We start from the raw sequence: 12,579 nt of genomic DNA on the forward strand, positions 1-12,579 counted from the left end.
CTAGCAGTTGTAACAATGACAGTTGTAGCTTTCGACGAGCTAGCTTGTTTACTAACCAACTGTGAAATTAGTTCTGAGCCTTGTCAGTGTGCGCTCTTGGCTTTGATCCGATCCAGGTAGTCAGGTTCACTTTTCAGGGCTCTTGTAGGACTATCTGATAGTCCTCTATTTTACCTGTAGATAAAAAGCCTTAGTTATGTTTATTATTCATTTAATGTATTTTAATTGTATTAGCTAGATATTTGATTGGATCATTTGAAGTGGTGGCAGAATGCATGATATGTCAAAAAAAATTCTCAAGAGCTGGGCCAGTTTTGTCACACCTGTTTCGTAAAAATTGGAACCATTTCCCTGTTTGACCGCAAGGTTTTATGGGTATTATGACTCCTACTGTGGTACTCTATTCTCAACTCAACAATCATCTATTTGGTAGCCTATGTGAAGCGCCCACTGCCTTCCGACAAGCTATGCGATTTAAAAACAATCCACAGCTTTTTTTTAATGATCCTCTGATCCTCCAAATCATGCTTTTTGGTTAAGTAGCCTATTTTAAATGTATATATTTCTGTATAGACAGGGGTAGGCTAATTAGGCTATATATTTTTTGCAATTTAATTATATTTACTAGCCTTCTGGACATGACGCCTATGGGACTCTTGTTATTAGGCTATTTATAAAGCATAAAGCAACAAAAACATGCATTGTATTAAAGTCCACACGTCAAACGAAGGCTAGCTCTTCTACAATAAATTACCACTAAAAGCAGCAACATAAATAGGTAGGAGCTAATATTAACAGATCTATAGATCTATAATAAAACCAAAAATACTTTAATATATTATAAAACAAATAAAAAAGCTATTTTATAGCAAATGGAGTCGGCTGGTAAAATGTAAACTACGCATCATCTATCTCATGAGCGGACATGGGTAACACTGTTCCCCGCAATGCTGAACATTCACTCTGGTGCAGTGCTCGTGGCACAAATACATATGTATCTACGTGCCAGCTTTGACAATGGATAGCGAGTCGCCAGGTCAGGGGATTATCAGGCTGTTCCTGCAGGTAGCGAGTTAGTTCAGTGTCTGCACAGACTCTGAGGGGTATACTGTAGGGGCAGTGGTATAGGGCCTTCACTTCTGGAGATCCCCTAATTTCACTTTCTTGGCAGGTGGTGGCTGCATTGTTCGAGTCATCATCTCCCTCAGTCACAGCAGTACCCCCGCCTCTGCCCCCCAGTAACTGTCACCAGAGAGAACATTAGTGAAGTCAGACACAGGTTTCAGTGCTGCGTGGACTGATGACAAGATGTCTTTGTCCTGCCATTTGAAGAGGTGATTATGTTTCCAATCTGAGACCAGGACTCATTCGATGGCTCCAAAACCCTCTCTACCATTTTCTATTTGGTTATCTTAAGCAATTCTGTGGAATAAAAAAACAGTTCATACATCAATTCCTCATCCATATATTATGTAACATAGGATTCCTGGAATATTTTCTATATTATTTCATTAGAAATCAGTGATTTAACGTATAATAGCAAAAAAAAGAGTCTAATTTCATTGTGAAAATACAATGGGCCTATGGTAATGTAACGTTGAATGATTCAAGGAAATTAGCCTTTATTTTCTAGGGCATCCGGAATAACATTATACACTGAACAAAAATATAAAACTTAACAGGAAACTATTTCAAAAGATTTCACTGAGTTACATTTTCAGCTTCCAAGAATTGTGTACAGATCCTTTGTGCCATGCATTATGCTGAAACATGAGGTGATGGCACAGGATCTTTGCATTGAAATTGTCAATGCTGAAATATAACTGTGTTCGCTGTCTGTAGCTTATGCCTGCTCATACCATAATCTGACCGCCAACATGGGGCACTGTTCACAACATTGACATCAGCATGTCTGCGTGGATGTACTGCCAAATTCTCTAAAATGACTTGAGGCGGCTTATGGTAGAGAAATTAACATTAAAAATTATCTGGCAACAACTCATCACCAACAGGGATGTAAACAAATTTGTGCACAAAATTTGAGAAATACAAAAAAAATGTATATGGAACATTTCTGGGATCTTTTATTTCAGCACATGAAACCAACACTGTACATTGCTTTTCTATTTTTGCTCTGTGCATTAAACACAACCAGTGTGGATTGCAGTTTCTCCTTGTCCTTAGACTGCAAGTTCAGGAAGCAAATTATATTTTCCAATTTTGGGGAAATATACCTTTGACTTCTAAAAAATGTTGTAGCGACCTTAACAAGGTAGCTAGGTGTTAAGAGTTTGAGACCTCCTGCCGTAACAGTTAAGGTGTTGGCTGGACAGTCACTGGGTTATAATCACGGTCATGGCTTCCTCCTGAATTTGCAACAATATGTTTGATTAATTTTGCTGGCAAAAACCTATCCAAAGTGACTGATCCCTCTATTTGTGCTTTGCACAAATAAATACCCATAAACTCAATAACCAAATGGGCATAAAATTGTCATAAAATTGTCCATTTACCAATGGAATCAGTTACATTTGTCAAATGTGAAACATAACAATTCCTTAATGTTTATTACTCAACCTCAATATTTTATAAACAATTACTTGCTGGAATGACAGCATGAATTAGACAGAAAATTATCCAAGTCAGAATTTCATGATGTGAAATATACAGCCATTTGTCAAAATACAAAACAGTAACTTAGTATTTTGTATAGGACCTCGGATCATGAATAGAATATGACATATCCAGTAAATATTAACGGCTCTGAAAATTATGTCATGGTGAAGTCCTTTGCAATATGGAGCAGATATAACGAGTGCTGAATGTTTACAACAGACATCTTTGAACGATGCAAAAGACATTAGCCATAAGAGGTTTAGGGACTGTCCAATGATATGAGAGTCATGTATATGGGGATCTAACGCTGCATTTTGTGTCAAGGGACTAGAACATGACTTGGAGCCTGAAGTGGGTCTGTTTGTTAGAGTTGTTGCCCATGCCTATCTTCAGCATCCACCTTGACTTCATCTTCTGGACAAACTTCATGTCCTTCTGGTTCTGATGGAAAGAGTTTTTACCTAGATAGAAAACAAGCAATGAATGGTGAATGGGTTTGGTCAATTAATTGTATTCAGCTTTGTTACTGCTGTGGTCACATGCTCCATACCGTCCTTGGTCAAACACCTTCAAAATAGTCATTTGGGGATTTAAAATTAAAATGGAAGATATTTTGAATTGTGGAAAATTGAAGTCTCAAAACCGCATTGGTTTCCATAAGGGTAGAACAAAAAGGTATACACTGAAGTATTGAATGAGAGTTTAAATAAAGACTATTGGTTCATCTCTAAATCAAATTGTGAACTCAGGATTATCTGTAAATTAAGCTCAATTAATGTATAGACTGGCTTATTAATTTATCTATGCACGTGTTAAGTAATATATAGGTTCACTCAAGTATAGAGTTCAGTAGTGAATGTGTAGGAGGCAACCCTGCATGGATCATGGTTGATGTGTAGTGTTGACCCTTACCCATGTCTCCACCCCAGCCCAGGGCCTTGTACTGTCTGAGTACCCGACCCACCGCGTTCCTGTTGTGGGCCAAGGCCACAGTCCTGGGTGCGCCGAAACGCTGCTTGTAGTATCGCATCAGAGAGCGGTGGCCAATCTTAGCACCTGAGGAAAAACAGCGAGAGATAAGAAAATATGTATTAGTTGGAAGCGATGATTAGTTTAATATGGCATGTTACGGCTGTGGCCTGCACATACACGGGCCCTTTGCGCATAAGATTGCAAACCTCTGGTCTAAAGGGAGTTGAGGACAGCCCATCTAATTCTAAAGAGATGTTAAGAGGGGTTCAAGACAAATGGCAGTTCATAATTTGCGTACATTTGGTCAGATAGCAGAAATCAAAATTTACAAGACATTCATCATAGTGTTTCCCGAGTTTGAATACTTCATGATAATCTGTAGGCCGTACTATTTAGCAAGAGCGTTGATCTAGATTTTTCGTAGCTGTCCATTTACCACAAACCGATGCTGGCATTAAGACTGCACACTAAGCAAACAAGAAAATGCTCATCAAGAGGTGGCACTCCTAGTTGCCGGGCTGCATACTACCAGGCTGCGTACTAGCGCATGCTCTGACCAGCTGGGAAGTGTCTTCAGAGACATTTCAAACTACTCCCTGACCCAGTCTGTAATGCCAACATATTTCAAGCAGACCACCATAGGACTGCAGATAGGCATGCTGCAAGGAGGCATGAGGTTAAGGCACGTTCACGCAGATTAGCAGGGACCCTGGGCGTCTTTCTTTTGGTGTTTTTCAGAGTCAGTAGAAAGGTCTCTTTAGTGTCCTAAGTTTTCATAAGTGACCTTAATTGCCTACCGTCTGTAAGCTGTTAGTGTCTTACCGGCCGTTCCACATGTGCATGTTCATTAATTGTTCATGCTTCATTGAACGAGCATGGGAAACAGTGTTTAAACCCTTTACAATGAAGATCTGTGTAGTTATTTGGATTTTTACAAATTATCTTTATAAGACAAGGTCCTGAGTTTAGAAAGATAGTAGCCAGTTACATTAACTTGGAGCAAAACATTAGGCAATCTTGGAAAAGTACCGTAGAAAAGTAACTACACGTAAGTCAGCGCTGTCTGCTGATAGAATGCCCGTTCGTGAATTATTGTCCCAGCTTAGATGTGCAACTGAAGCACAAAATTAGCCTGATGCAGAGGAGAAATTACAATAAGCATTTTAAATCTGCATTTACAAAACGCAGCAAGATAATTGTTATGCGTTCTTTCCCCTGCGTCAACTATGTGTTAACGCGACTGCTAAGTTTAACTTGCAGTCTATGTTAAGTGGCTGAATTAATAAATTGACGGGGCATCATAGTGTTACCTTTCTGCTGTGTTTGAGAAGTCAAAGACCTTTGGTTTAGTTCTATATAGCTGCAATCTTGATTTGTGTTTTTTATTTCCTCTGTTCTCAGCCCATCTGCTCTTCCCCCATCTTTACCGAGAAGGACAGTTGCCCTAGCGACTCCAGACTCAACGTATGCTACTCCAGAGCCAGTACAATTTTTCCTTCAGACAAGCATGCATGAAAACGGTTAATTTGCATGTCTCGTAAACATTCGCTGGTAAATTTCCAAACTCAACAAATGGCATTCAGTATCTCCTACACACACTGCATTAGGAAAACATTCAGACCCCTTGACTTATCCACATTGTTACAGCCTTGTTCTAAAATAAATAAAATAACCCCCCCTCAAGCTACACACAATAACCCATAATGAAGCAAAAACGGGTTTAGACATTTTTAAACATATATTTTTTTAAACGGAAATATCACATTTACATAAAGTATTCAGCCCCTTACTCAGTCCTTTGTTGAAGCACCTTTGGCAGCGATTACAGCCTCGAGTATTCTTGAGTGTGACGCTACATTTGTACACTTGTAATTGGAGAGTTCCTCCCATTCTTCTCTGCAGATCCTCTCAATCTCTGTCGGGTTGGATTAAGCTATTTTCAGGTCTCCAGAGATGTTTGATTGGGTTCAAGTCCGGGCTCTGGCTGGGACACTCAAGGACATTCAGAGACTTGTCCTGAAGCCACTCCTGCGTTGTCCTGTTGAAAGGTGAACCTCGTCCCAGTCTGAGGTCCTGAGCGCTCTGGAGCAGGTTATCAAAGATCTGTCCTTCGCTCCTTTAATCTTTCCCACAATCCTGACTAGTTTCCCAGTGAATGACGATGAAAAAAATACATTGCCACAGCATGCTGCCGCCACCACCATGCTTCACCGTAGGGATGTGCCAGGTTTCATTCAGACGTGACGCTTGGCATTCAGGGCAGAGTTCAATCTTGGTTTCATCAGACCAGAGAATCTTGTTTTTTTTTATTGTTAGAGACTTTAGGTGTCTTGGCAAACTCCAAGCAAGCTGTCATGTGCCTTTTACTGAAGAGTGGCTTCTGTCTGGCCACGTCACCATAAAGGCTTGATTGGTGGATTACTGCAACCCAATTGAGATGGTTTGGGATGAGTTGGACCGCAGAGTGAAGGAAAAGCAGCCAACGAGTGCTCCTTCAATACTGTTGGAAAAGTATTCCAGGTGAAGCTGGTTGAAAGAATGCCAAGAGCAAGCTGTCATAAAAGCAAAGGGTGGCTACTTTGAAAGATCTAAAATGTATTTTGATTAGTTTAACACTTATTTGTTTAGCACATGATTCAATGTGTTACTTCATAATTTTGATGTCTTCACAATTTTTCTACAATGTATAAAATAGTAAAAATAAAGAAAACCCCTTAAATGAATAGGTGTCCAAACTTTACCTGGACTGTGTGTGTATAATATATATTATATACACACAGTGCATTCGGAAAGTATACAGACCCCTTAACAAAATGTGGAAAAAGTTACATTACAGCTGTATTCTAAAATGTATTAAATAAAAATCTCAAACTACACCATAATGGCAAAAATACATTTACCTTATTTACATAAGCATTCAGACCTGTTGCTATAAGACTCAATTTAACTCCATTGACCATCCTTGAGATGTTTCTACAACTTGATTGGAGTCCTCCTGTTGTATATTCAATTGATTGGACATGATTTGGAAAGGCACCCACCTGTCTATATAAGGTCTTCTGGAGAGTCCTCCCTATCCAGCCTGACCAAGCTTGAGAAGAAATGGGGGGGAACTCCAAATACAGGTGTGCTTGTAGCACCATAACCAAGAAGACTCAAGGTTGTAATAGCTGCCAAAGGTGCTTCAACAAAGTACTGAGTAAAGGGTCTAAATACTTGTGATATTTTATTTAAAAACTTTGTTTTGTCACGGGGTAGTGTGTGTAGATTGAAGGAAAAAGAGGATTTAATCCATTTTAGAATAAGGCTTTAATGTGACAAAATGTGGAGAAAGGTCAAGGGGTCTGAATACTTTCCTAATGCACTGTATATAGCCAAGCTATCATTGCCTATTTATTTCCTGTGTTCATTTTTTTATTTTTCTGCATTGATGGGAAGGGCCCGTGAGTAAGCATGTCACTGTTAGTCCACACCTGATGTTTACGAAGCATGTGAAAATAATTTGATTTCACCTGAGGGAAGGGTGAGCTCCAGCGTATCATCATCGTAGTCTATGTTCTTCCCGTCCGGCAACTCTTCATCCTCCATCTCAGCATCATCTCCCTCTTTCTGGTCAGGATAACTTGTCCTGCAAACAACATTTCACAAAATGGCCGCTTGAGAAATTGCTAATATATAATTACAATCAAAGATAAAAAAAGTGAGGGGCAGAAGAGCCCCTTTCCTACTACGGTGCATACTTGAATTCTGTGCTGGCTCTGATTTTTCTTCTTCACATTGTCCTTTCCAGCCTAGTTCCAGCAACTACAGTGCTGGAACCAGGCAAGCACAGTACAGCTTGGTTCAGCTCAGTAAAGTGAAAAAGGTTAGACTATAGGAGCCCTGGTATTTGACATCTACCTGAAGTCGTAGAAGTCGGCAAACTCCAGCGATGCATCTCCGTCGGTGAAGAGCTTGCAGTGGCTTTTGTCGGTCATGTGGCCCTGTACTGCCTCAGTGGAGTAAAAGGAGCGGCCTTTCTCGTTACACCACAGACACACCTTACCAGCGCCCACTTTCTCTCCTGCAACACAAAGAACAAGAGTATGTTTAAGATTTATGAGTGAGCTTTCAATAGCAGAGAAATGACGCAAGAGACTCCTCCGATTCAGGTTTAGATTGACCTAAATGTAAATTAAAAACATTTGGCAGACATTCTTATCCAGAGCAACTTACACTCAGTGCATTCAACTAAGGTAGATAAATCAACCCCTCCTGAAGCTTAACAATAAGGTAAGGTATGGCATAAACACCCGCCATACCTTACCTCATTGTTTACCTTCAGACGTATAAGTTACCAGACCCAGTCTCAGGGAAGGCCAACTCTCCCTTCAATCACCACAGTTGGGTAAATCTGCTTTTAGTTTTTTTGGACGTCATATGAAATGATCTCAAACGCCTTAAAGTTTGTGTAGTTGATGCCTCGAGGGCAATTCAGGGAGATGTTAGAGGGCCTTTTTACTGAAGAAAGCATTTGTTTCATACAATCGTGTTTGATTTTCATGCATTGTGTAATTGATGTGTATATAGACATTTGTATTTTATTTAACTAGGCAAGTCAGTTAAGAATAAAATGTATAATTTATAATGAAAGCGTTTCCCGGCCAAACCTGGACCATGCTGGGCCAATTGTGCGCCGCCCTATGGGACTCCCAATCACAGCCGGACATGATACAGCATGTATAGTGTAATTGCTGTTTATTGATGTGTTCATGCAGGACTGATTCGCAAAAGAGTCAATTGGTCTCAAGCATGACTCTCTGGCTAAAATAAATGAAAAAAAAAGTCAAGAAAGACAACAGGTGTTCATTTTTTTGTTGCTAGGGGGTTCAACCAAGCTGCTCTTTGAAGACAAAGAATACGCGGTCAGAAAATCATTCAGTTTCACGTCTAAAAACCGGAAGAGGAAAAACTCTAGACCCTAGCTACAGGTTATTTTCCCTAGGCAAGACATGATTATAGAAAAGGACATGCTTTCAAAACAAGGTGCATGAACCATCGAGCAAGCTAACGGTGTAAAGATATTCAGCCACTCTGGGTAGAACAATGGTGGACCTGATGACACTTATGGACTTCCACTCACCCAGGTAGCAAATTAGTCCCTTGAGGTTGATTAGAAATTCCAGGTCGGGCAGGAAGAAGCTGTGCACTTTTGTCATGTGAGCCAGGTTTTTGAGGAGTGAGTGAGAGTGGTGGGGGCAGAACAAACAGTCCGTGGGGGGGATGGCCCCTGGTAGAACGGCGTGGTGGGGGGAAGCCGAAGCAGCACCATCCCCTTCCTCGTGCTCCATGGTTTCGTCAGCATCTTCCTCGAAGTCATCATCATCCATGTCATTGTCGCCATCCACATCCTCCCACTCTTCTGAAATAAAGAAACGGAGTGACAATGGAGACAGACAGAAGACCCAAGACAACCACAGCAACGCTGACAAATAGGGATGGCGTTTTGATTTTACAATCATCTTCACAGAAGTTGACACATTCTTGGCCACCTCTTCATGCAATCCAGATAGATCCTACACAAGTTAATTCAGGCCTACTTGAGTCAGACATCATACCTTCCTCTGCTGTGGCCAATTCCTCTCCCTCCATCTTCTTTGCTTGCCCCTCAAACCATTGCAGCCTGGGCGGTTTCTCCGGCTTGGCCTTATCCGCTGCTGGCCTCTCCACTCCTGAAGCCTGGGCCTTTTCCGGATTGGGCCGTTGCGGCGGCTTTAGGGCCTGTTGTAGCGCTTCGTTCTTGGCATTGTGGTCCACCTTGCCGTCGTCCCCAAGGCCCTTCTCCAGGTTTTTCTCATTCATCATCTCCACTTTCTTCTGGGCTGCCAGCAAGGCCTGCTTCTCTGCCTGCTGGTGCTTGTGGGACTGCAGGTGGTTCTGGTAGGCATTGGAGCTGGAAAACTTCTTGTTGCACGTGGTGCAGCCCTCACTGACAGTGGCGCCAGTCACCTGTTGTTCGGTGGCGGCCCGTTGCGCCAGCACACGCTCCTGGAAGTTCTCTGCAGTCACAGGGGGCATGTCGGCAACTTTGCGTTTCAGGTTGTAACGGTGCCAGTCGGTTTTGTAGTGGGCACGCTGGACCTCACCATCTGCGAAGGCCACACGACAGCTGATGCAGGTATACGAGGACATGGTTGTGGCTAGAAAGATAAACAAGAAGATTAGCCGACAGTGGCTCCCCTATAGTTAATATTCTTCAAGAATTAATGGCTTTATATAATTTATTGAAATGACCATTGACCAATAGTAACCATTGCAGATATATATTCATCTTTTGGACTATACGAGACTAACGTTACCTATATATTTCCACTTACCATGAACTTTTGTGGGGGCAGGTTCGTCATCGTAGTTAATAGGAATATTCATTCTAAAGTCAACCTGAGAACCAAAAAGTATGTAGTTAGTCCCAAATGTAAGGTTTAACGTTAGCTACAGACCTAGCTACATGCAGTGGTAGCTTACTAGCTAGCTATGCTTCATGAATACAAACAGCTATCACTGCATGAACATTTTTTATTTGTATTGGTAGGATGAACAGGATGTTGCCAGCCAGATATATCTCTCATGAAAAACAAATCACTGTAACGTTTAATTACACCTTTCTAGCTGACTAGCTAGCTAACGTTACTGGTAGAGACGGGCCCGTACGAATTTCACTGTTATTCCACACCTGTTTACGAAGCATGTGACAATTAAAATGTGATTTGCTACAGGTGACAATATCATTTTTATAACGTCATGGAACATATTTTGACTAGGCAAGCGCAGCCAGTAAGGCATTGACTTGATAGCATTAGCGAAATCATATTTATACGTGAGCAATGACGTGCTAATGCTAGGCTAACCGGTAGCTAGCTATTTGGCCACTAATAAGCTTGATGTCTGAAACTTCAGTTAACTTCTAGCTAGAAAGGATATCACAAACAATTTACACACTTGACAAATAAAATCACAGTTCACCTACCAATTCAAAGCCCTCCTTGAAGAAAATGTGGAAGCTAACTACGTGTTTATGCAAACGACTGCAAACTTGTCTTCCTCCACACGTGGGTTTCAGCGACACTTACAAAAGTATTTCCAGGTCATGGAATTTCGGACATTTTCAAAATAAAAGTAATCCACGTAACAGTAGAAACGTTTCAAAACCCTGTATTTATTCATGATAAATGAAACATAATGTCTAAACATTAACACTGATTCATATTTAAGTGACATTTGCATTACATTTGGGTTTTACAACATGTTCCCAGGTCAAATAAATGCCCACAATGCAAATCACTATATATGAAATATTTTTATATTTATTAACCTTTATTTAATTAGGCAAGTCAGTTAAGAACAAATTATTATTTACAATGACGGCCTACCCCAGCCAAACCCTTAGCAAATTATGTGGACTTCCAATCACAGCCGGTTGTGATACAGCCTGGAATTGGCGTGCAGTGCCTTAGACTGCTGCGCCACTTGGGAGCCCCTGAATATAATGTATATTGGCTTATAGAGCAAAAATGATTGTAAGTGCACAGTAAAAGTATTGTAGGGAATACTCAGTAGGGTCTGTAGGATCCATATATGGTGTCATTTCATGGGTAACTGAATTAAACGGAGTGTTGCTGGTCTTTTACTGCGCGCCTCCCATAGTCTGTTCTGGACTTGGGTACTGTGAAGAGACCGGCATGTCTTGTGGGGTGCATGGGTGTCCGAGCTGTGTGCCAGTAGTTTAGACAGACAGTGCATTCAACATGTCAATACCTCTCAAAAATACATGTAGTGATGAAGTCAATCTCTCCTCCACTTTGAGCCAGGAGAGGTGGAAATGCATATTATTAATGTTTGCTCTCTGTGTACATCTAAGGGCCAGCCGTGCTGCCCTGTTCTGAGCCAATTGCAATTTTCCTAAGTCCCTCTTTGTGGAATCTGAGCACGAACAGTAGTACAGGTGTGATACAACTAGAGCCTGTAGGACCTGCCTTGTTGATAGTGTTGCTATGAAGGCAGAGCATCGCTTTATTATGGACAAACTTCTCCCCATCTTAATTACTGTTGTATCAATATGTTTTGACCATGACAGTACAATCCAGGGTTACTCCAAGCAGTTTAATCACGACAACTTGCCAGCTTTCCACATTATTCATTACAATATTTAAGGTTTAGTGAATGATTTGTCCCAAATACAATGCTTTTAATTGTATTAATTTTCTCGGACAAATGTATTCCTAGCCACCCTTTCTGAAACTAACTACATGTCTTTGTTAAGTGTTTCAGTCATTTTGGTCTCTGTTGTAACAGACATGTATAGTATTGAGTCATCCGCATACATAGACATGGGCTTTACTCAAAGCCAGTGGCATGTCATTAGTAATGATTGAAAAAAATGAAAGGGCCTAAACAGCTGCCCTAGGGAATTCCTGATTCTATCTGAATTATGTTGGAGAGGCTTCCATTAAAGAACACCCTCTGTGTTCTGTTAGACATGCAACTCTTTATCCACAATATAGCAGGGGTATCAAACCATTACACATATGTTTTTCCAGCAGCAGACTATGAGCGATAATGTCAAAAGCTGCACTGAAGTCTAACAAAACAGCCCCCACAATCTTTTTATCATAATTTTCTCTCAGCCATTTGTGTACGTGCTGTGCTTGTTGAATTAACCCTTCCCTATAAGCGTGCTGCAAGTGTGTTGTCAATTGGTGTGCCTGAACCCTCCAAAATTTGCCTCATCAGACAAAACCCAATTCAGTGTATCCTCGCTTATTTTGATGTAAAACCTCTCCACTTACATTCTGCTCATCAGATTCAGTTTTCATAGAGCTTACGATTTCAAAGTCATGTCTGGAATGGGGTTTTATTTCACACTAGAGTAAGCAAAAAAATGTGTTACGGTGTTTTGTTTCTCCAGCTGAAATTCAATATAAAAAAGTAAATTCATTTATTGTTTTGGGATTA

The 12,579-nt window shown here is 40.8% G+C and overlaps 1 protein-coding gene across 2 annotated transcripts; it reads right to left on the reverse strand.

Moving 5' to 3' along the window:
• Positions 1 to 2,058: 2,058 nt before the first annotated feature.
• Positions 2,059 to 10,700, reverse strand: znf622 (zinc finger protein 622). Of its 2 annotated transcripts, none has more exons than XM_029641980.2 (8): positions 10,595 to 10,700; positions 9,945 to 10,008; positions 9,186 to 9,767; positions 8,711 to 8,986; positions 7,489 to 7,651; positions 7,101 to 7,216; positions 3,529 to 3,672; positions 2,059 to 3,077 (listed from the first exon to the last, which is right to left on the reverse strand). In XM_029641980.2, exons 2-8 carry the CDS (start codon positions 9,994 to 9,996, stop codon positions 2,944 to 2,946), a joined length of 1,467 nt encoding a protein of 488 aa, XP_029497840.1. In that variant the 5' UTR covers positions 9,997 to 10,008; positions 10,595 to 10,700; the 3' UTR covers positions 2,059 to 2,943. The 2 variants fall into 2 exon arrangements, with proteins under 2 accessions (XP_029497840.1, XP_029497839.1); XM_029641979.2 differs by having other exon boundaries at positions 8,711 to 8,989.
• Between the last annotated feature and the right edge of the window lie 1,879 nt (positions 10,701 to 12,579).

Source organism: Oncorhynchus nerka, linkage group LG9b (assembly GCF_034236695.1).
Source record: "Oncorhynchus nerka isolate Pitt River linkage group LG9b, Oner_Uvic_2.0, whole genome shotgun sequence".
Lineage (NCBI taxonomy): Eukaryota > Metazoa > Chordata > Actinopteri > Salmoniformes > Salmonidae > Oncorhynchus > Oncorhynchus nerka.

Bases quoted from the DNA above. Each gene is read 5' to 3' on its own strand.
- znf622 (XM_029641979.2), bottom strand. From the start codon at position 9,996: ATGAATATTCCTATTAACTACGATGACGAACCTGCCCCCACAAAAGTT. The intron at 9,768-9,944 runs GTAAGTGGAAAT...TTATCTTTCTAG, and splicing joins TGCCCCCACAAAAGTTCATG to CCACAACCATGTCCTCGTAT. The intron at 8,990-9,185 runs GTATGATGTCTG...TCTTTATTTCAG, and splicing joins ATTGGCCACAGCAGAGGAAG to AAGAGTGGGAGGATGTGGAT.